Raw genomic sequence first — 17,785 nt, 5'->3', positions numbered from 1 at the left:
AATGTTTGAGACTTAATTTATTAATCTTTTATAACTTGTTTAAGTTAAGTTTTATAAGATACATTTATAGTGATTATTATGTAGAATGTAAAATGGAAAGTCAAAAGGATAGATGTAATCTATTTTGATCTTGTTGAATATTGAAATGATCTAAGATGTTAGATCTTGTGTGAAATTGAGATTTTTATAGATGAATAACGATGTAGACACTTAGAAATGTTAAAATTTAAGGAAAACTCTAGTGAAAATTCCAATAGAGAAATTATATATATATATATATATATATCGAATTCCTTGGTTTTACATTATCTAAGACTTTGAATATATTAATTTATAAGGTTGTTACAGTTGGTATTAGAGCTTTAGCTTTAATTCAGTAGACTTGAAATATAAAATGACTCGTGTTAAAATGTTCCAACATGGTACGTACCTGATAAGAAGCCAGAACTAATCCATCTCCAACACAGAGAAGTAATAAAAATGTTGATATAGTTAAGAGACAAGGGGAAGACCCCTTAGTTGATACCACATCATATATACAAGCAGTATCGGTACAATCAAGGTAGGGATAATCAATCGAATATAAGGATGTTTTTACCTCCTTGCAGGCTGGGATTTCATAGTGAATGACATCAGAGAGAGAAAGAGACATAGATAAAGAATGAGACATCCACCCATAACACCTACGGGAACCCTTGCACCCCATATTGATTCTTCTTTTTTAGAGCAAATTATAAGAGCAGTCGTTGTTGGTATGTCCAGTGTAGCAGCTTTAGCAGCCTTAGTATCCTTAAAACCCATCAATAATATGGTTGGATTAGTTTGTTTAATGAAGATTATGAGGAAGATAGGTTGTGAGCCCTTCTTGGGAAAGCAAGATGCAAAGATTGCAGCGAGATGGATCCAGAAAATGGAAAAGATTCTAAATCATATTACAATGCTTGAAGAACTACATGTGGATTGTGCCACTTAACTACTTTCAAATAAGGCACAAACTTGGTGGGATACTATACAGATGAGGAGAGTCATCGAAGAGATATCTTAGGATGAATTTAAGATGGAGTTTGAGAATAAGTTTTACTCTAGATATCATTGTAAGGCAAAATAACATGAGTTTTTGGCCTTAAAGTAAGAAAATATAATGATGATTAAGCATGAAAGGAGATTTTATGATCTCTAAATGTTTATCTCACACTACATTCCTACTAAACAACATGTGATTGGTAGGCTGAAGGATGGATTCAAGCATGACTTGAAACATCGATTGATTGCATGATAGTTCAAGACTGTGAGAGAGTTGATAAAAGTAACTCTCAGGCCTTAGAGGCATGTATTAATGAGGGTTAACAAGGCTAATTTAAAGTTTTTTGGTAGGCCACCTTTTTCCAAAAAGGGCAAGACAAGATAATTCAGCTAATTTAAGAAAAAAAAATAGGGAAATCTTGGTCAGCGAAGAGTGACAGATGAATTATAGAGGGTCAACTAAGGGATAGTCAAATTTAAATGCCAATTCAGTCGAAGGAACTGTAAAAGAGAAAACCATCACTTATCCTCAGTGTGCCCGATACAAGTAAAGACATATAGAGGATTACTCGGCATCGCTAAGTCGATGTTATGTTTATAGGTAAGAGGGACACAAATGGAGAGATTGTTTGTACTTAAGTTGAGGATTTCACTATTGTAGAGAGAAAGGACATCTCAAAAGGGAATACCCTAGAAGGACTACTCAATATGCATAATAAAAAAGACAATTAACGCATATTCAACAATAGTTTGTCATAGTGGATAGACCTACCAAACCAACACAGTTAGGGCCATCAGTAATACGGGGATGTCTAAGAGCTTAGGGAGAAAAAACACAAGGGAGAGTGTTCCACATGACCCAAAAAGAGGTAAGAGTTGCTCCTTATATTGCTGCAAGTATGCACAGTTGAATTCCTTATATGTTTATGCTTTGATTGGTCCTAGAAAAATGCACTTATTTATAGCTAGGAAAATTATGGGAAAACATAGGGAAAAACCTAGTAAAACTTAAAAGAGATTTATAAGTAGTACCCTTTTAGAAGAAGATGTAAACATTAATCATGTTAGAGGATTAAGGGTTAGTATGGGTGGGTATGAGATGAAAATAGATTTAATACCCTTAAAGTTGCATAACTTCGATGTGATTCTAGAAATGGATTGGTTAAGTAGGTATAGAGCTTGAATAGATTGTTTTGCAAAAATGGTGACTCTTTAAGAACTGAATGGTAAGAGAGTGATATTTAGATAAAAGATGAATGTCATATCGAATTGCATAACTTCGATGATGACCACTAGAAAGTTGATAAGGGAAGGGTGTATGACATACCTTGCCTATGTAAAAGATTCAAAAAGGATAAAACTAAATTATCCCAACTCTCTATAGTGAGGGAGTTCTCGGACATATTTCTGGATGAGTTATCGAGATTACCTTCGGAAAAGGAAGTAGAGGTTTCTATTGACGTACTACCAGGAACATCTCCTATAACCCATCTACCTTATAGAATGACATCTGCAAAACTAATTGAGTTGAAGATCTAATTTCAAGAACTATTAAATAAAAGATTTATATGCTCGAGCAATTCATTATGGGGAGCCTTAGTATTATTTATGAAAAAGAATTATGGCACACTTGGACTCTAAATTGATTACCAATAGTTAAATAGAGTGAGGTTGAAGAATAAATATCCATTTCCAAGGATAAATGACTTATTTGATCAGTTTGAGGGAGCTAGAGTATTTTTTAAAATAGATTTAAAGTCGAGGTATTACCAATTGAGAATTAAAGAGCAGGATGTGCTGAAGATTGCTTTTAGGACTTGTTATGGACATTACAAGTTCTTGGTAATGCCATTTGGGCTAACAAATACTCCAATAGTTTTTATGGATTTGATTAATAGGTTCTTTTAGCTCTACATGGATAAGTATATTCTAATATTTATAGATGATATTCTGATTTATTCTAGCTCATTGCGGACTTTGGCTAAAGGAAGTGATCTTTCTTGGGCATGTGATATATAAAATGGGGGATATTTATGGATTTGAAGAGGATGAAAGCTACTTTGAAGTAGGAAAGGTTTATTAATGTAACAAAAATCCATAATTTCCTTGATTTAACAAGATATTATAAAAGGTTTATTGAGGGGTTTTCCATAATAGTGACCTCTCTAACTTGATTAACTTGGAAGGAAGTTAAGTAGGAATAATCTAAGGACTGTAAAGAAAGCTTAGAGGAACTGAAAAAAAAGGCTTACCACTACCTCCATATTAACCCTTCTTTCAGGATCTGAAGGGTTTGTAGTCTATAATGATGCATCTAATAAGGGGCTTAGGTGTGTTTTGAAGTAGGATAGGAAGATGATTGCCTATGCCTCCATACAACTAAAACCTTACAAAGTTAATTATTGAGTTCATGATCAAGAGTTAGCTACTTAATTTGACAATAATAAAATTCAAATAACTCTTTTTTTGTATTATACCATTGTAATTTTTAGATCGAAGGAAACATTAAAAATAACATGGAAACTTAAAGAAAAAGGGATATAACCTGTTTTTAGAGTCTAGCTTTGATACCAACTTATGTGAATTCAGAGGTTAAGAACCCTTGAACTCATTTGCAATAAAGAACAAATCTTAGAAAGCTAAAATCAGATTTAAGGATAACAAAAACTTGACACCATGATTACTTAAACTAAGGTACCAAAGTTATTGGAATAAGACTTGGACCCAACAAATTATAAGGAATCATGAACTAAAAGTATATGAAAGGACACCACAAAGACAATTGAGTTTTGATAACTTTAAGATAGTTTAAGGAAGAGTCAATAGGTAAGAGCAATACAAGCACACGAAATATTATTATGAAATCAAAGTCTGTAATAAAATAAAATAAATAAACACAACCTAAACAACCCAATTTATAATAGATAAAAACGACGTGACCAAGGATAACAAAAACTAATAAAAAATTACCAATCCAAATAGAAAAAAAGAATCCTAAATCAACTAGGAAAATAATGTAAATCCTGCACAATAACTTTTAGACCTTATTGCAAAGCCTTCTAGAAGTCCAATCATTACAGGATTTTAACTCTATATAAAACAAAGCCTTTAGAATCTTCTAGAAAACTTTTGGTGTGATCCAATAGTCAGACTGAAAATTTTATGTATTAGTGTAAAACTGTGCATTAGAAAAATACAACCCAAAACCGACTTAAGCTTGTTCAACTCCTGCATGGATCACATTAATTACAGCCTGATCATTCCTTGTTAAAATCTGAAAGCTTGACTTGACCCAAATATTCTGAATAATCCTATTAAATACCACTTTAATCTTTTTAATCCTTGACCCCATAATTGACCCAATTGACACCTTTAATATGTCATTTGATGTAGCTAGCCGATTCTTATCAAAACATAATCACCGACTAATGATATTGAATTCTTCCATTATCATCACTCAATCAAAACTGTTTGTCAAACTTAAAAAAACATTATCACCTCAAAGGAGATAATTAATTGATTAAACAAAATGAAATAGCGAACCTTAAAAAATAAAATCCTTTAAGTATGTATGTAATCTATATTAAGTCTTCAAATAATTTTCTACCTCATTTAAGTGCCAAAAATTTCAAAAATTCTTAATTGAGTATTTCCATACTTGTACTCATGTATAAATTATACTTTATTTTTTTCTTTTTTTAAAAGAAAGAAATTTGTTTTACAGGAACTTAATGGATTCAATTGGTGATTAAATAGATGTGTTTATTTTCTTATATTTTGTATTAAAATATTTAGGAGAATTTATTAAATTTGCCATGTAGATATAGGAAAGGCATCCTTAAGTTCATCTTAAAAGGAAGTTTAGTTTTCAATTGATACATAAGTTTGCTCAAAAACATAAAAAATCGTTTTATAGTATATCTAATATTTTCAATTAATTTATAGTGCTTGGATGAAAACCTAATGAAAACAAAATCTGAACTTGGGAGACTTTTTTAAAGGTTTTACCTTGTAAAGAAAAACACAACACAACAAAACAAAAGTCTATTATTTGAGAGAGAGAGAAGTAATTGTTTATAGATAATATATAGTGTTTGTGTGTGTTTTTTCTATTTCTCTTTCTTTATTTCTTTCTCTTTGTTTAAAGTAGAACAATGATTATAAAACCCGACATGGCCTGACGGGTTGACTTAGGATCTAGGTCAACCCGAGGCCTTATACGGGTTTTAAATTGGTAAAACCTGGGCTTACAATTGGCTTGGTCAAACTCAGACAACCTGGAACCCAGGTGATTTGGCGTAACTCGGGTGAGAGCCAAAAAATTTTTTTTACATTTTTTCAACCAATTCAGCTAAAACATTATTGACAATAATCAAAACAACACTAGACCCAACAATGATTCCAATGACAACACCTGTAATCCCCAAAACCTTCCCAAAAGAAGGCCATTCTATCTTTTGAATCTCGGCCATTCAATCTCTTGAATCTCCTTTGCCACTCTGCTCAACAAATTCCCTTTATATTTGCCTTTCTTCTCTATTGCCTTCTTTATCTCCTCTCCCAACTCTTCACTTAACAAAGACTTTGACTTTGATTCTGATTTCTCCAGTACCTATGATTTCTTTTCAATTGCCTTGGTTACAAAACAACTTTGGTGTTTTTTTAGTTGGTAATTGTAAGTGTTTTTGGATGAGATTGAGAGATAGTATTGACATGTGGGGATTTGAATTGTAATGTAGGGTTTAACTGAGTAGATTTTGATGAAGACTATTTGTGTGGGAGCTTTAGTGAGAAATAAAAAGAATGCTATTTTTTTTTCGGTGTTTGATTAATATATGTTTTTTAAGATGGGTGGATAAGAAAGAGAAAGGTATAAGCATCTAAGGAGGTTGTGTGGGTTTAGCTACACAATGTGAGTCCTATAATATTTTCATAGTTTGTGAATCATGGACATTGATATATGGTTCAGGTTACACTATTTGTTAATTGATACTTTGTTAATAACTTAAATTAACCTCTACATTATTTGTTAAATAAATTATTTTTTTAGATTTATTTGAATAAATTTGTAAGACTTAGAATTTGGTTTCTTGACTAAGTTAACCCATGTAATTCAAAATCAATCTTTTAACCGGATCAACTCCAAATATAGTTTAATGATAATGAGAGAATAACTTTTTGTAAACAAGTAAATGTTGTGTTGTCTATGCTCCTTTTCCTCGATAGTCATTTTTTAAAAAAAAAAGTAAAGAAAAAACCATTAAAATCCCCATTTTCTACTTTTAAGAAAACTTTGTGTTCTCGGGTTTTCCTTTTTCCGAAGAGAGAGAAAGTGAAATTTTATTTTTCTCATTTGGCCTGCAGAGAAATACAAAGTGAAAAAAAAAAAGGAAAAGAAAAAGACCAAACCAAAAACACAAAAGAGAAAGGCAAGAAGAGAAGAGAACTGTCTCAAATCTCAATGGTTGAATTATTTTTATTTTTATTTTTATTATAATAATAAATAATATAACAATATATCTCTCATTTAAGATATGAAAATGTTGAGGATGGGGTTTGGTGGGTTTCTGATATTAAGCTGAAAGAAAGATGCGATCTTTTTTAATTGACTCACTGACTTCCTGATCATTGGTTTGATTGAGTTTGAGATTTAATCTGGGCCTGACATTTGATTTCTGATCGTCAAAACAAAATGAACGGTGGAGATGAAGTTGCTGAAGCTCCGCCTGTTCCACCACAGCCTCTGGAGTGGAAATTCTCTCAGGTCTTCGGTGAACGAACCGCCGGTGAAGAAGTGCAAGAAGGTAACATGTTATTCATTTGGATCCACTTGATATTCGATATGGGTTTTGCAAATTAGGGTTGGTTTTTTGGTTTTGGATCCGAAATAGATTGTGTGCCGGATCAGATATTGTGTTTTGGTTTGTGGCTCAATCAGTATTTTGTGTTTGATTTGAACGAGTTACTGATTCCCATTTTTTTTTTTGATACAGTAATTAATTAATCAAGTAGTAGTAGCAGCAGTGTTTTAGTGAGAGCTTGGTGAGTGAGTGGAGAGTGGTTTTTTTTTTTTTTAAATGTAATTTTTATGATTTTGCATGCAATGGGTGTTTTATTTAAGTTGCAGATTACTTGAACTTGATGGCTATAGTTTGGATCTTAATGATTTTGTATAACCAATCAGTAGTTTGGAGTTTGTTACGTAGTTGATATGTTTGATTTAGTGAAGTGTAATTAGACTTGTTTGTGTTTCTGTGGATAATTATTTTTTCTTCGGTTTATAGTTGAATACATTTTACATATGTATATAAGTGATTAGGATAGTGCAGGTTCAGTGGGAGACCCAAGTTTTGTTCTATTTTTCTTGTTATTCGTTGTTCAAGAACAATGCACACGGAGAATAGGAGAAACTTCTTTCGAGTTGAATAGAGCTTTAGAGTTTTACTTCTATTTTTTCCTTGTCTATATCTCTGGATGTTGCTTGATTTATATTGGTTTGAAAATCAACCAAATGGTTTTTTCTGCATCATTTCCAAACTTGTGTAAATTAAATGAGAGGTTTCTCCGACTTGGAGGAGGGTTACAATAAAGAAACCCCATGGAAGAAATGTCATTGGTGGTTTATCTATAGATATACAACATAAAGAGTTATGTATTTGGATCCAAAATGAGGATGGTGAGGTAGGTGGCATTCCAGAAAAAAGGGACATGCATGTATTTTTAAAGCTTTGAGAGGGTATGGAAAGAGGTAAGTTGAAGGGATACTGTGTCCCATTCATTACTGAAGTGGAATGAAAACTGTGAACATGAAGAAGGATTATAAGAAGTTATTTAAACTAAAGAAGAAATGAAGGAGCGATCCGCTTATGTTCCTGTTGGAGCAGGATTTTGGGAAATAACATCTGGAACAGTCTAGACCTACATCTATGCATAAACTGTAGGTTTGAACAGTGCAATATTTTTCCTGAAGGTTGCACATCTAAAACTTAAAACATTGCAGATGAGATGATGGATTAATATGAATAAACATAGTGACAAGTAGTAAGTGCCAACACTGTCTGCCAGTAGTTGAGATGCCAAGGTTTATGACTTTGCGGTGGTTTGGTAAAGAGTGACCTTGAGAAATGAATGTTTCCATTTGATGGTTTCTTCTATCGAGGACTTGATGTTAGAAGATTGAATCTCTAGATAGATAGGAGCGAATATCCTTAATATTTAAAACAAGGGACATAAAGTTTTGCTCTGTTTTGTGTGTGTATGGACTTATGCTGACTACTTGTTGCTGAAAGTATATATTTCTACATCAAAGGAATCACTATAATTTCTCTAGGAGGATTGTGGTACAGAGTGGCATTAGAAGTTACATTCTTTCATTTGGAAAAGATTGTTATAATTTCTCTAGGAGGATTGTGGTACAGAGTGTTCTTTGAAGCTATTTTCTTTCATTTGGAAAAGATAGTTGTGGATATCAGACAAGATTTTTATCGATAAACTTATCTTGAAAGTCTTCTTTTGGTTCAAGAAGGGTGGGGTTGCAAAATTGTGCCGTAACTGCTATGAAACCGAGTATTTGATTGTTATTGCCCTGGCAAATCTTTTTTTTATTGGTGCACAGGGAAGTAGAATGGCTGCTTGTTTGGTCGGCAAGTACAACTGTATATATAGTGCAATCTTGAGTTCGGTAATCTGTATCTGTAAAAAATGACTTTTTGCTAAAGATCCAGCATCATGTGGGAGAAAAGAGCAAACTGTTTATTAGATTATATTTTGTTTATGCAAGACCCTGCTTACCTTACTATGTACCTCCAGCAAGTACAAAGGACATTCTGTTTTTGGAGCTGTGTTGGTGTCCTATTGGATACTCTCACAATGTGGTGCTCATTGAGAGCCAGTAGCTTCTTTCTTTGTTTGGGAATCACTGATAATGATGTTTTGGTTTGTATTGTTCTTATTTTCACACTGTATATGTTATTTGTTTATGTGTTTATTTATTTTTTTGCTATGCTTTTCAACAAGTTCGTATATTTCGTTTGTGCTACAATAATATTATTTGCAACTGTATGGCAGAACATATAATAAAATTCCTTAATCTTATTGTGTTTCTTTCTGCAGTTGATATTATTTCAGCAATTGAATTTGATAGAAGTGGTGATCATCTTGCTACCGGTGACCGTGGAGGCCGTGTGGTTCTCTTTGAGAGAACTGACACTAAGGATGTATGCTCGTTCTTATTTTTCTAGCTTTGTTAGCAAAATGCAATATTGATATTTTTGCTAATAGTTTCTTGTTAGTGGATTATTGTCATGTTAGTGGTAGTATTATGACGAACCTTTTCTGTAATGTGTAGCATGGTGGATCAAGAAGGGATCTGGAGAGGATGGGTTACCCAATTAGTAGGCATCCTGAGTTTCGATATAAAACAGAATTTCAGAGCCATGAACCTGAGGTCTTCTTTTCTGTCATTTTTTCAGATGCATTTTGGCTTACCAAGCTTGTAACATTCACACTTGCATGTTCATTTCTTTTTTCAGTTTGACTATCTCAAGAGTTTGGAAATAGAGGAGAAAATTAACAAAATCAGATGGTGCCAAACAACCAATGGTGCTCTTTTTCTCCTATCTACTAATGATAAAACCATCAAGTATTGGAAGGTAGGAAACGAACGTTATCTTGAAGCATGATGAAAGGCTAAATACTTTTCATTTATCATGTCTGCTAGTGAGCTTCAACTACCTAGTTTGTTATTATGCTACCTGGCCAGTGGCCAGCATGCTTCTGTTCACATGGCATAAAAATGAGAATAAATATAATAATTTTCTTATTGATCTGCTATGAGGCCATTTTTTATCAAAAATCTTAATTAGGTTTTTTTTCTGTCTTTGAATTTGTCCAATCAAATAGTCTTGCGTACAAGGATCTAGTCATAGTTTAAATGAGAGGTATGTAAATGAAACTGCGTATAGCATGTTATGGTGTTTACTTGATGTGTCAAAAGCATACAGGATGTTACTGATTTGCTGCTTTACAGAAACACTGCAACTTAGTGCATAACAAAGGGCTACATCATTGGCCCTGTAATTAATCAGAATGTGTTCAAGAGAGCTTGAATGCATAGTAGTGTTTTAGAGAGGTTGAATGCGTGGTAGTGTTTTAGAGAGGTTGAATGGGTAGCACGCATCCCCAGAAATATATGCATGATGAATTTTATTATCTGTGCTCAAATGTCGGCTTATACTCATAATGTCCAGGTGAATCTTATAATCAAATTGTCTAGGTGTATCTTAAAATCATAATGTCTAGGTTTATCAAAAGTGGAACACCTCATATATCAACTCCTTGTCCTGACTGCTTCAAGTGATATTATTATTGATTTTTTGGTCCATGGTTGCTACATTTTAAGCCCACTTATTTTTTTGATATTTCTTTATGAGAATTGTACAGGTCCAAGAGAAGAAGGTGAAGAAAATTTCTGAAATGAATGTGGACCCTTCTAAAGCTATAGGAAATGGTAGCATTGCCAGTTCAAGCAATTCAAGTATTGGTAAACAATATCTTGTAAATGGAGGAGGCAAGTACGATTTACCAAGCAATGACTTCAGCATTCCTCCTGGGGGCTTTCCATCATTGCGTTTACCAGTGGTAGTTGTACTTAAACCATTCCACTTCTTTTCCTTTTCCTTTTGTGAATTGGTTATGTTTTTGAAATAAGTAAAACTAACCCCAGTTTTCACATTTTTTTTTAAAAATCCAAAATAGACGTGCTGATGTCTGAAAGAGTATGAAGTACAATTTTCCTTGAATCGATTCCTCCAATGTAACTTTATGACTACAGAATCTTTTGCTATTTAAAAACTTCCTCAATTGATTTGCTAATGTACTCTTGGAAGTCAAGCCTTGTTTTTCTCTCCATTCAAATGTACCATAGGAAAGGGCCATCCATGAAAATCACAGGATGGAAAAGAAGTAATAGGCCTTACATTAAAATGGAAAGATGATAACACAATGGAACAGGCCATACAAAATAAAGCTTGTCATCTTAAGAAACAGGCTGTTGTTCAATTATAACCAAAATCCATAATGCAAGAGCTCAAAAAACTGAAGGAAATCCCAACAACTGGATCGCTTAACAGCTGAACAAGTCACCAAATGAAATTTAAAGCAACCAAACAGTCTGAAAGAATTTTCTCTTATCTCCACTTTTCACTCACCCTCATATGCAGTAGTGCATTTTTTAAAGGCCTCTTTGTTCAAGGAACAATGCTTTCAATTGATTTTGTAACCTTTCTATGTTACTGGTGTGGCGTTTGATGCTATGGTTACTAAAACAAATAATGAGTAAGTTGGTTTCCCTTTGCACCCTCTATTTGTGTTTTTTTTTTTTCCTTTTTTTAATGCTAGATATATGAGGTATGAATCAAATTCTGGAAGTATTTTCCTTTTTAGGGCTGGAGTGGGGGGTGGGTGTGGGTGGTGTTGATAAATGGAAACAGTTGTTTTTTGATGAGGTTGATTTATTATTTGAACTCCTTGCATTATCTTTTGTGGATCTAACTCTTAGGTGATGTCCGATGAGACAAGCTTGATGGCTAGTTGTCGAAGGGTATATGCTCATGCTCATGATTATCATATTAATTCAATTTCAAACAACAGGTCATTCCTTTTCTTTTGTGGTTGTTTCGAGCTTGTAGTTGCATCTGTTTTTTATTAGTTTTGTTCTTTTAAGGTTTTCATTATTGTTTAGTTCTTGGATTCATTCTTGGACAATGATTAGACTTTAAAACAGTCTACAATGTACGTTTCAATTTTTCCTTTTTTTTTGTTGATGATGGAAATCTGTCACTACTACTTGGCATTCATGAATTTTTTTCTTAAGAAAAACTGACATTGTGATAAAAGAGCAGCATTGCTACTGATGTTGTGTTGTGTATTTTATTGCTATGTGCTTGTAGCATGGTTTGTTTCTAAGGTGCTCTTTTGTAATGTTACTGAGTCCCATGGGCTTTAAAATTGGGGAGGAAGACAGAGATGATAAGATTTTGTGCTACTTATTTTTTATTTGGAATGTTTCTACAAATGAAAAGAATTGTGTTTTGGCCTGTCGTAGTTCTTAAGATAGACAATATAAGAAAGAGAATAGCAAAGAGGAACAAACAGGAGCACATCTTGTCCCCTGAAGTTGAAGAAACAAAATAAAGAATACTCAGGATGAGATTGTACTCAATATTTTCTGAATATAGCCAAAATAAATCATTCTAAGCCGCCTGATATGCCATAAAAGAAATGAAAACCATTATTCTATCCCATTACAGTTGCCTCAAAATGGAATGATTGAAGATTCTAGGAACTCTTCTCCAGGCTTGTAAAGTTGGTCTTTATTTCTTAAAGTGGCAAGCTAAAAATCTCACACATTAAAACAGCGTACATTTGAGCTATAAATGTTATTGAGTTTAAGTGTCTCTATAGTCATTGACCTTAGTTTTTTTCTTTCTCAATTTTATCTTGCCTTTTTCATTTGTTCAATTTGTCCTTTTTGAAGAACAAAATTGCACTGTGCATACAAATCGGATGGTATTGGCTTGTTCTTTGCATTATCTTTGGCTCTATCTTGCTAGACATTGCATGTTGAGGGTTTCTAGACATGCTAGTTTTGCTCATTGCTTCTATATTGAACACATAATGAAAGATTATTGTCACTGGACTAGCATCTCTCTGTTTGTTCAAGCTTGCCTGATACTGTTATGATTTTATTGAAATTTCTCAAATCTTTCCATCCTGTGTCATATATTCCAGTGATGGTGAAACTTTTATATCCGCCGATGACCTACGAATAAATCTTTGGAATTTGGAAATTAGCAATCAAAGTTTTAATATTGTTGATGTCAAACCTGCAAATATGGAGGATCTTACTGGTAAGCTCTTTGTTCACTGATGCTGATTGTATTAAGGATGTAAATTTAAGCATTAATGCACTTGTGATCAAATTTTGAGGATTCTGGCTTTGTATATTTCACCTTTTGGAATTCAGTTGGTTTTCCTGGTGCACATGAACTGTTTTTTCAATACTGTCCTTCGCCTTCCCATGTGAATTTCTGAATAGATACTGGACAATGTTTGCCATCCTCTGTCCCCCCTTTGGTTGAGTAATTGATTATTTCAACCGCGAAGCATCTGTATTACCTATATTCTTTTGAGGTCTCAAACTGTACACCTATCCTTGCAGAGGTTATAACATCAGCAGAATTCCACCCCGGCCATTGCAATACGTTAGCATACAGCAGTTCAAAAGGCTCAATCCGACTCATTGATTTGCGACAATCAGCTTTGTGTGACTCTCATGCCAAATTGTAAGTGTTATTTTATATCGCTCATTTACTTCCAGTACTATAAACAGCCCACCAGTAACATCCTCTGCATACAGGTTTGAGGAAACAGAGGCACCAGGCTCGAGATCATTTTTTACAGAAATAATTGCCTCAATCTCTGATATTAAATTTGCAAGGGATGGAAGACATATACTCAGTCGTGATTACATGACTCTTAAGGTTTGGGCTTATATAATTGCAAAGATTTTGGTTCATAATTTTTCATTGAATTTGCTGCAAGTCTTTTGGATACATATATTCATAGGAGTCAAGGTTTATTACATAAAACTGGCCTCCTAAGCATGCTATGTTGTGGCTTATAAGCACAGAAGAAATGTCCATCTCTTCAATCCATAGGATGTCCAAACAGTATGATTCCAACAAATGCAATATTCATCAAGCAAAATGTCTAGAGATAGAATTTGACTTTTCCTGCAAATTTGTTTTATCTATGACCTGTTATGGGAAGCAAGAAACAGGAGGTTATGTCTGTAACAAGGTTCCAAGACATTGGACAGTAAGTACATAATAGGACTCATCGTGCTATTAATTTGAAAACCATAAAGGTAAAAAGAATGTTGGTATTCTGCCTTCTTTTTTTATTTACTTGATCAAGTGTTTCAATTTATGCTATGGTGTCAAGATGAGATGATTCAGGGAAAATGAGTTCTGTATGAAATTTCATGACAAGTAACTGGCTCAGGGAAATTGAGTGCTTCATGAAATTTTATATTACAATAAGCATCTAAGCAAAAACCTAAGCATTTTTGCTAGCTGGTCAACACTGGTACTTTGTTTCCCTTGAAGCCATTTTGGGCAAAGAACAACGTCAGGCTTACCTTATACGAACTTGTAGCTACTGGATGATGGCAAGAGTTTGGATTGATGATGCGTGCCATGTTAGTGTGTAACTTTCAGATATTTTTAAAACAAAAATAAATACAAGGAATGAAAGTTGCAAATTTTACACAAATAGACATGAAATAATTGACTTAGAAGTTTAATAGATTTACAACTCTTGCCCTTTTGTCTGTTCGTGTAAAATTTGTTTTAAGTTTTATTTGTGATGTGTAGCTTATCCAAATTTTTATTCTAGTTGATTTGTTAATTTTGCATGTATGGAGTGCATGAGCACTTTATAGGTTGTGTTTACTTCAAGACTAATTTGCTCTGTGTTTCTTTTAATTCATCTGTTCGAAAAATGTATTTGACTGTTGAAATAAGAATATCTCTTTTTCATAATTGCAAAATGTTTGGTAAACTATATTTGCCGATTGAAATATGGGAATTAGTAGTAAAATGGAGAACTCATTTTTCTAAACTTGGTAAATTTAGAAACTAAGTCTTCCAAGAAAACAGTCCGCTGGTAAAAACAATCTGCCTCAGTTTTCTATTTTCTTGAAAAGATTTCTCAAGCAACTATTACTTCTGGTTCTGCTTTGTGCTGATGTTTCAAAAAACTACAATCTAGTATTTAAGCTGATTTTGTTTTCATGGCACCTAAAGAAGATATGCATGCATGCTCTTGAAGTTAAGTAGCAATTTCAATTTCATGATTCTCAGTTGTCTATTTTCTTTATTATAGTTGTGGGATATCAATATGGATTCTGGTCCAGTTGCAACCTTCCAAGTTCATGAACATTTAAGACCAAAGGTGAGATTCCTTTCTTTAGACAAAATCGGACCAGGGAATTTTCTTTGTTAGGCTGTGTCCATTCTAATTATATTATTTGAATTTACCCAGTTGTGTGATTTATATGAAAACGATTCAATCTTTGATAAATTCGAGTGTTGTTTGAGTGGTGATGGATTGCGAGTTGCGACAGGCTCCTACAGGTCAGTGGTTTTTTTTGTCCTTACATCTGGTCATTGTATTATTGTTATTGAAACCACAATTCCATGTGCCTAGTTTGGTATTTTTTTCATGTCCCCAGCAATCTGTTTCGGGTATTTGGTTGTAACCTAGAAAGTACTGAGGCAACAACTTTGGAAGCCAGCAAAAATCCAATGAGGTAGTTTCTGTTTGATATATGAATGAGATTGAATCTAATGATTTTGATAGTTGAGATGGGACATCCTATAAATCATGAATTATAATATTAGGAGACAAGTCCAGATCCCTTCAAGGCCTTCAAGATCCCTAAGCAGCATAACACGTGTTGTAAGACGGGGTCAGTGCTTTCACTTTGCCTCTTCTTCCTTCCTCCCTACCTTGCACCCCGTTCCATGTTCTTTTGTCAACTTAACAGCTTGTTTTTATTATATTAATCTGGAGATCACTCGATAGCAGGAGCAGAAGGCCCAGGAGTTGATGCAAATGGAAATTCTTTTGATTTCTCCACAAAGTTGTTGCACTTAGCATGGCATCCTACTGAAAATTCCATTGCCTGTGCTGCCGCAAACAGCTTGTACATGTACTATGCATAAAGATGATCCCAGGAAGAAATGTATTTGCTTGGTGAAGTTCTGGGGTTGCTGTTGGAGAAGATTTCTTTTCCATTCCCACCAATGAGCTAGGCGGAGGCTACTTTGAGTTTTGCGTTTAAAATGTCCTTCAATCTGCAGCACCTGCTATGTTATAGAATGTTCCTGAAATGGCTATTGCAGAATCCATTTGGAAGCAGCTTGTTATCAATCTCCAGGGAGCTAGCTAGATATCAATTGTCTTCACTCTTCTCCTAACCCCAAAATTCCTTTCCTTTCCCCTCCTTTTCCTGATATCTTCTAAAATAGAAGATGCAATTATGTTCGAAGTTGTGATGGGTTGAAGTCATTAGAAAATGTGATTGTAGTAGTTCTTCTACAGCAAAACGTAAAAGATGTTAAGTAAATTTGCCACTAAGTCCAAGGTGAATGTAGTTACGTAGATCTTGGTGGGAAGGAGCTGTTGAAACTTGCAATGCAATTTTTCTGTTTATTCTTTATTATTCTTGAAACGTATATCATGTAGTTATTTCCGCTCTGGATTACTGATTTTCCCTTCCTTTCTGGATTACTGATTCTTTTGTCCCTAGGATCACCAAGTAAACTACTGGCTCGAATTGCCAGTTACCCGCTTCATACTATCTTGTTGCGAGGATATTCAGTATTTGCCTCAAGCATGAAGGTTATTGTATGTTTTTTTTCACTTGAAAAAGCAATTAAATGTTTGCATTGAACCTCTGCAAGCTTTTCTTGATTTTTTTCACCGTTGTTTCAATGTTTAAAATGATGCCTTCATGTTTCTTACAATCTTCAATTGTGACTGTGATCTTGCTTTCATCACCATACACATTCCAAACGTGGATCTTACCTTCAGAATTTAAGAAATTAACGAATGATCACTCAAGCTCTCGGGGAAATCCGTCCCCGAAATATTTAATATTTTGAAGTCATGCATGCATTTAATAATGTACATGGGCAAATATGCAACATTTTAGAGAAATGGTGTCTGAACTATGGCTGGACGAAGAATTGGAATAAGAATAACCTCATAAAACTGTTCCTGATGAGAATATTACATATGTGGATTGGATCTCATTTAATACAAGCTCACGGGTTGATTAATAATATTTGGGTTGAGTAAGTTTTGAGAATTTCTACATGACATAAAAAATGACATCAAATATGAAGTTAGATAGTTATGATGTTTGAATCTCATTTAATACAAACATGAACTTGTAATAGGTTAACATGTAACATATACGAATGTAACATATACAAATTAGACCTTACTAATTAAGAGCATGACCTTTGTACTTTATTTTTATTTAGTTTTAGATTTCAATTAAATAATTATATGAATTTAATTTAGATCTATTTAATTAATGTTTATTTTGTAAGCTATATTATAAGTAGCTGAAAAAAACTTTGGAAAGTGGAATTTCATAGTCATTAAAAACTGAACAGTGTAAGAGCGCTTTTTCTTTGGGTTCTTTATTGAACTTCTAGAGTTTATCAAAGACATAATCTTTGTAATGTTTTAACCATATGCCTTTGGTTTTTGGTTTCATAAATCATGAGGTCGGGGTTTTCTAATATGATTTTAGCTTTTTAAGATGAGTTTCAATTCTTAATTATGGGTTTCAAGGTCTAGTCTTTCGGGTTTGCATTAGTTTGGTATAAAAACTTGGCTCTAAAATCAAGTTTACTATCTTTAATTTCTTGTTTTGTTATTTTTTTTATTATTCAGATTTTGTTTTCTTTTCATTTCAAGATTACATCATAGATAATTGTTCTTTAAATCAAATCACACCATATAGATTTAAAATTCACCTTTTACACATTAATCAAAACAGTAATGCAAATTACTCAAGCTTGTGTTCTTAATTTTTAGGTTTTCTCATTTCCAATTGTGTTTTGCAGTGATTAAAAAAAAAAGTTTTTTAGTCAATTTCATTTTGCAGTGAAAGAAAATCATA

General features: G+C 33.4%; 1 protein-coding gene across 6 annotated transcripts; it reads left to right on the top strand.

Annotated features, from left to right (window-relative positions):
• Nucleotides 1-6,326: 6,326 nt before the first annotated feature.
• On the top strand, nucleotides 6,327-16,325 carry LOC133701621 (serine/threonine protein phosphatase 2A 55 kDa regulatory subunit B beta isoform-like). Of its 6 annotated transcripts, none has more exons than XR_009843594.1 (14): nucleotides 6,327-6,827; nucleotides 9,136-9,239; nucleotides 9,371-9,469; nucleotides 9,555-9,674; nucleotides 10,465-10,665; nucleotides 11,582-11,673; nucleotides 12,814-12,932; nucleotides 13,244-13,367; nucleotides 13,442-13,565; nucleotides 14,971-15,039; nucleotides 15,130-15,221; nucleotides 15,295-15,397; nucleotides 15,489-15,556; nucleotides 15,676-15,709. XR_009843594.1 is itself a non-coding variant. In XM_062125606.1 (14 exons), exons 1-14 carry the CDS (start codon nucleotides 6,716-6,718, stop codon nucleotides 15,810-15,812), a joined length of 1,536 nt encoding a protein of 511 aa, XP_061981590.1. In that variant the 5' UTR covers nucleotides 6,329-6,715; the 3' UTR covers nucleotides 15,813-16,325. The 6 variants fall into 6 exon arrangements, 4 of the variants coding, with proteins under 4 accessions (XP_061981590.1, XP_061981589.1, XP_061981588.1 ...); XR_009843593.1 differs by having other exon boundaries at nucleotides 15,673-15,709; XM_062125606.1 differs by having other exon boundaries at nucleotides 6,329-6,827; nucleotides 10,465-10,662; nucleotides 15,320-15,397; nucleotides 15,676-16,325.
• Nucleotides 16,326-17,785: the final 1,460 nt, after the last annotated feature.

The sequence above is a fragment of the Populus nigra genome, chromosome 8 (genome assembly GCF_951802175.1).
Source record: "Populus nigra chromosome 8, ddPopNigr1.1, whole genome shotgun sequence".
Taxonomy (NCBI): domain Eukaryota; kingdom Viridiplantae; phylum Streptophyta; class Magnoliopsida; order Malpighiales; family Salicaceae; genus Populus; species Populus nigra.
The sequence above is the reverse complement of the archived record's forward strand: the minus strand, read 5'-3'. Positions and strand labels throughout refer to the sequence as shown.

Excerpts from the sequence above, each read along its gene's own strand:
- LOC133701621 (XM_062125603.1), top strand. The coding sequence starts at position 6,716 with ATGAACGGTGGAGATGAAGTTGCTGAAGCTCCGCCTGTTCCACCACAG. Across the intron at positions 13,566-14,970 it reads GTGATTACATGACTCTTAAG|TTGTGGGATATCAATATGGA; the intron begins GTTTGGGCTTAT and ends TCTTTATTATAG. Across the intron at positions 15,398-15,488 it reads GCCAGCAAAAATCCAATGAG|GAGACAAGTCCAGATCCCTT; the intron begins GTAGTTTCTGTT and ends TTATAATATTAG.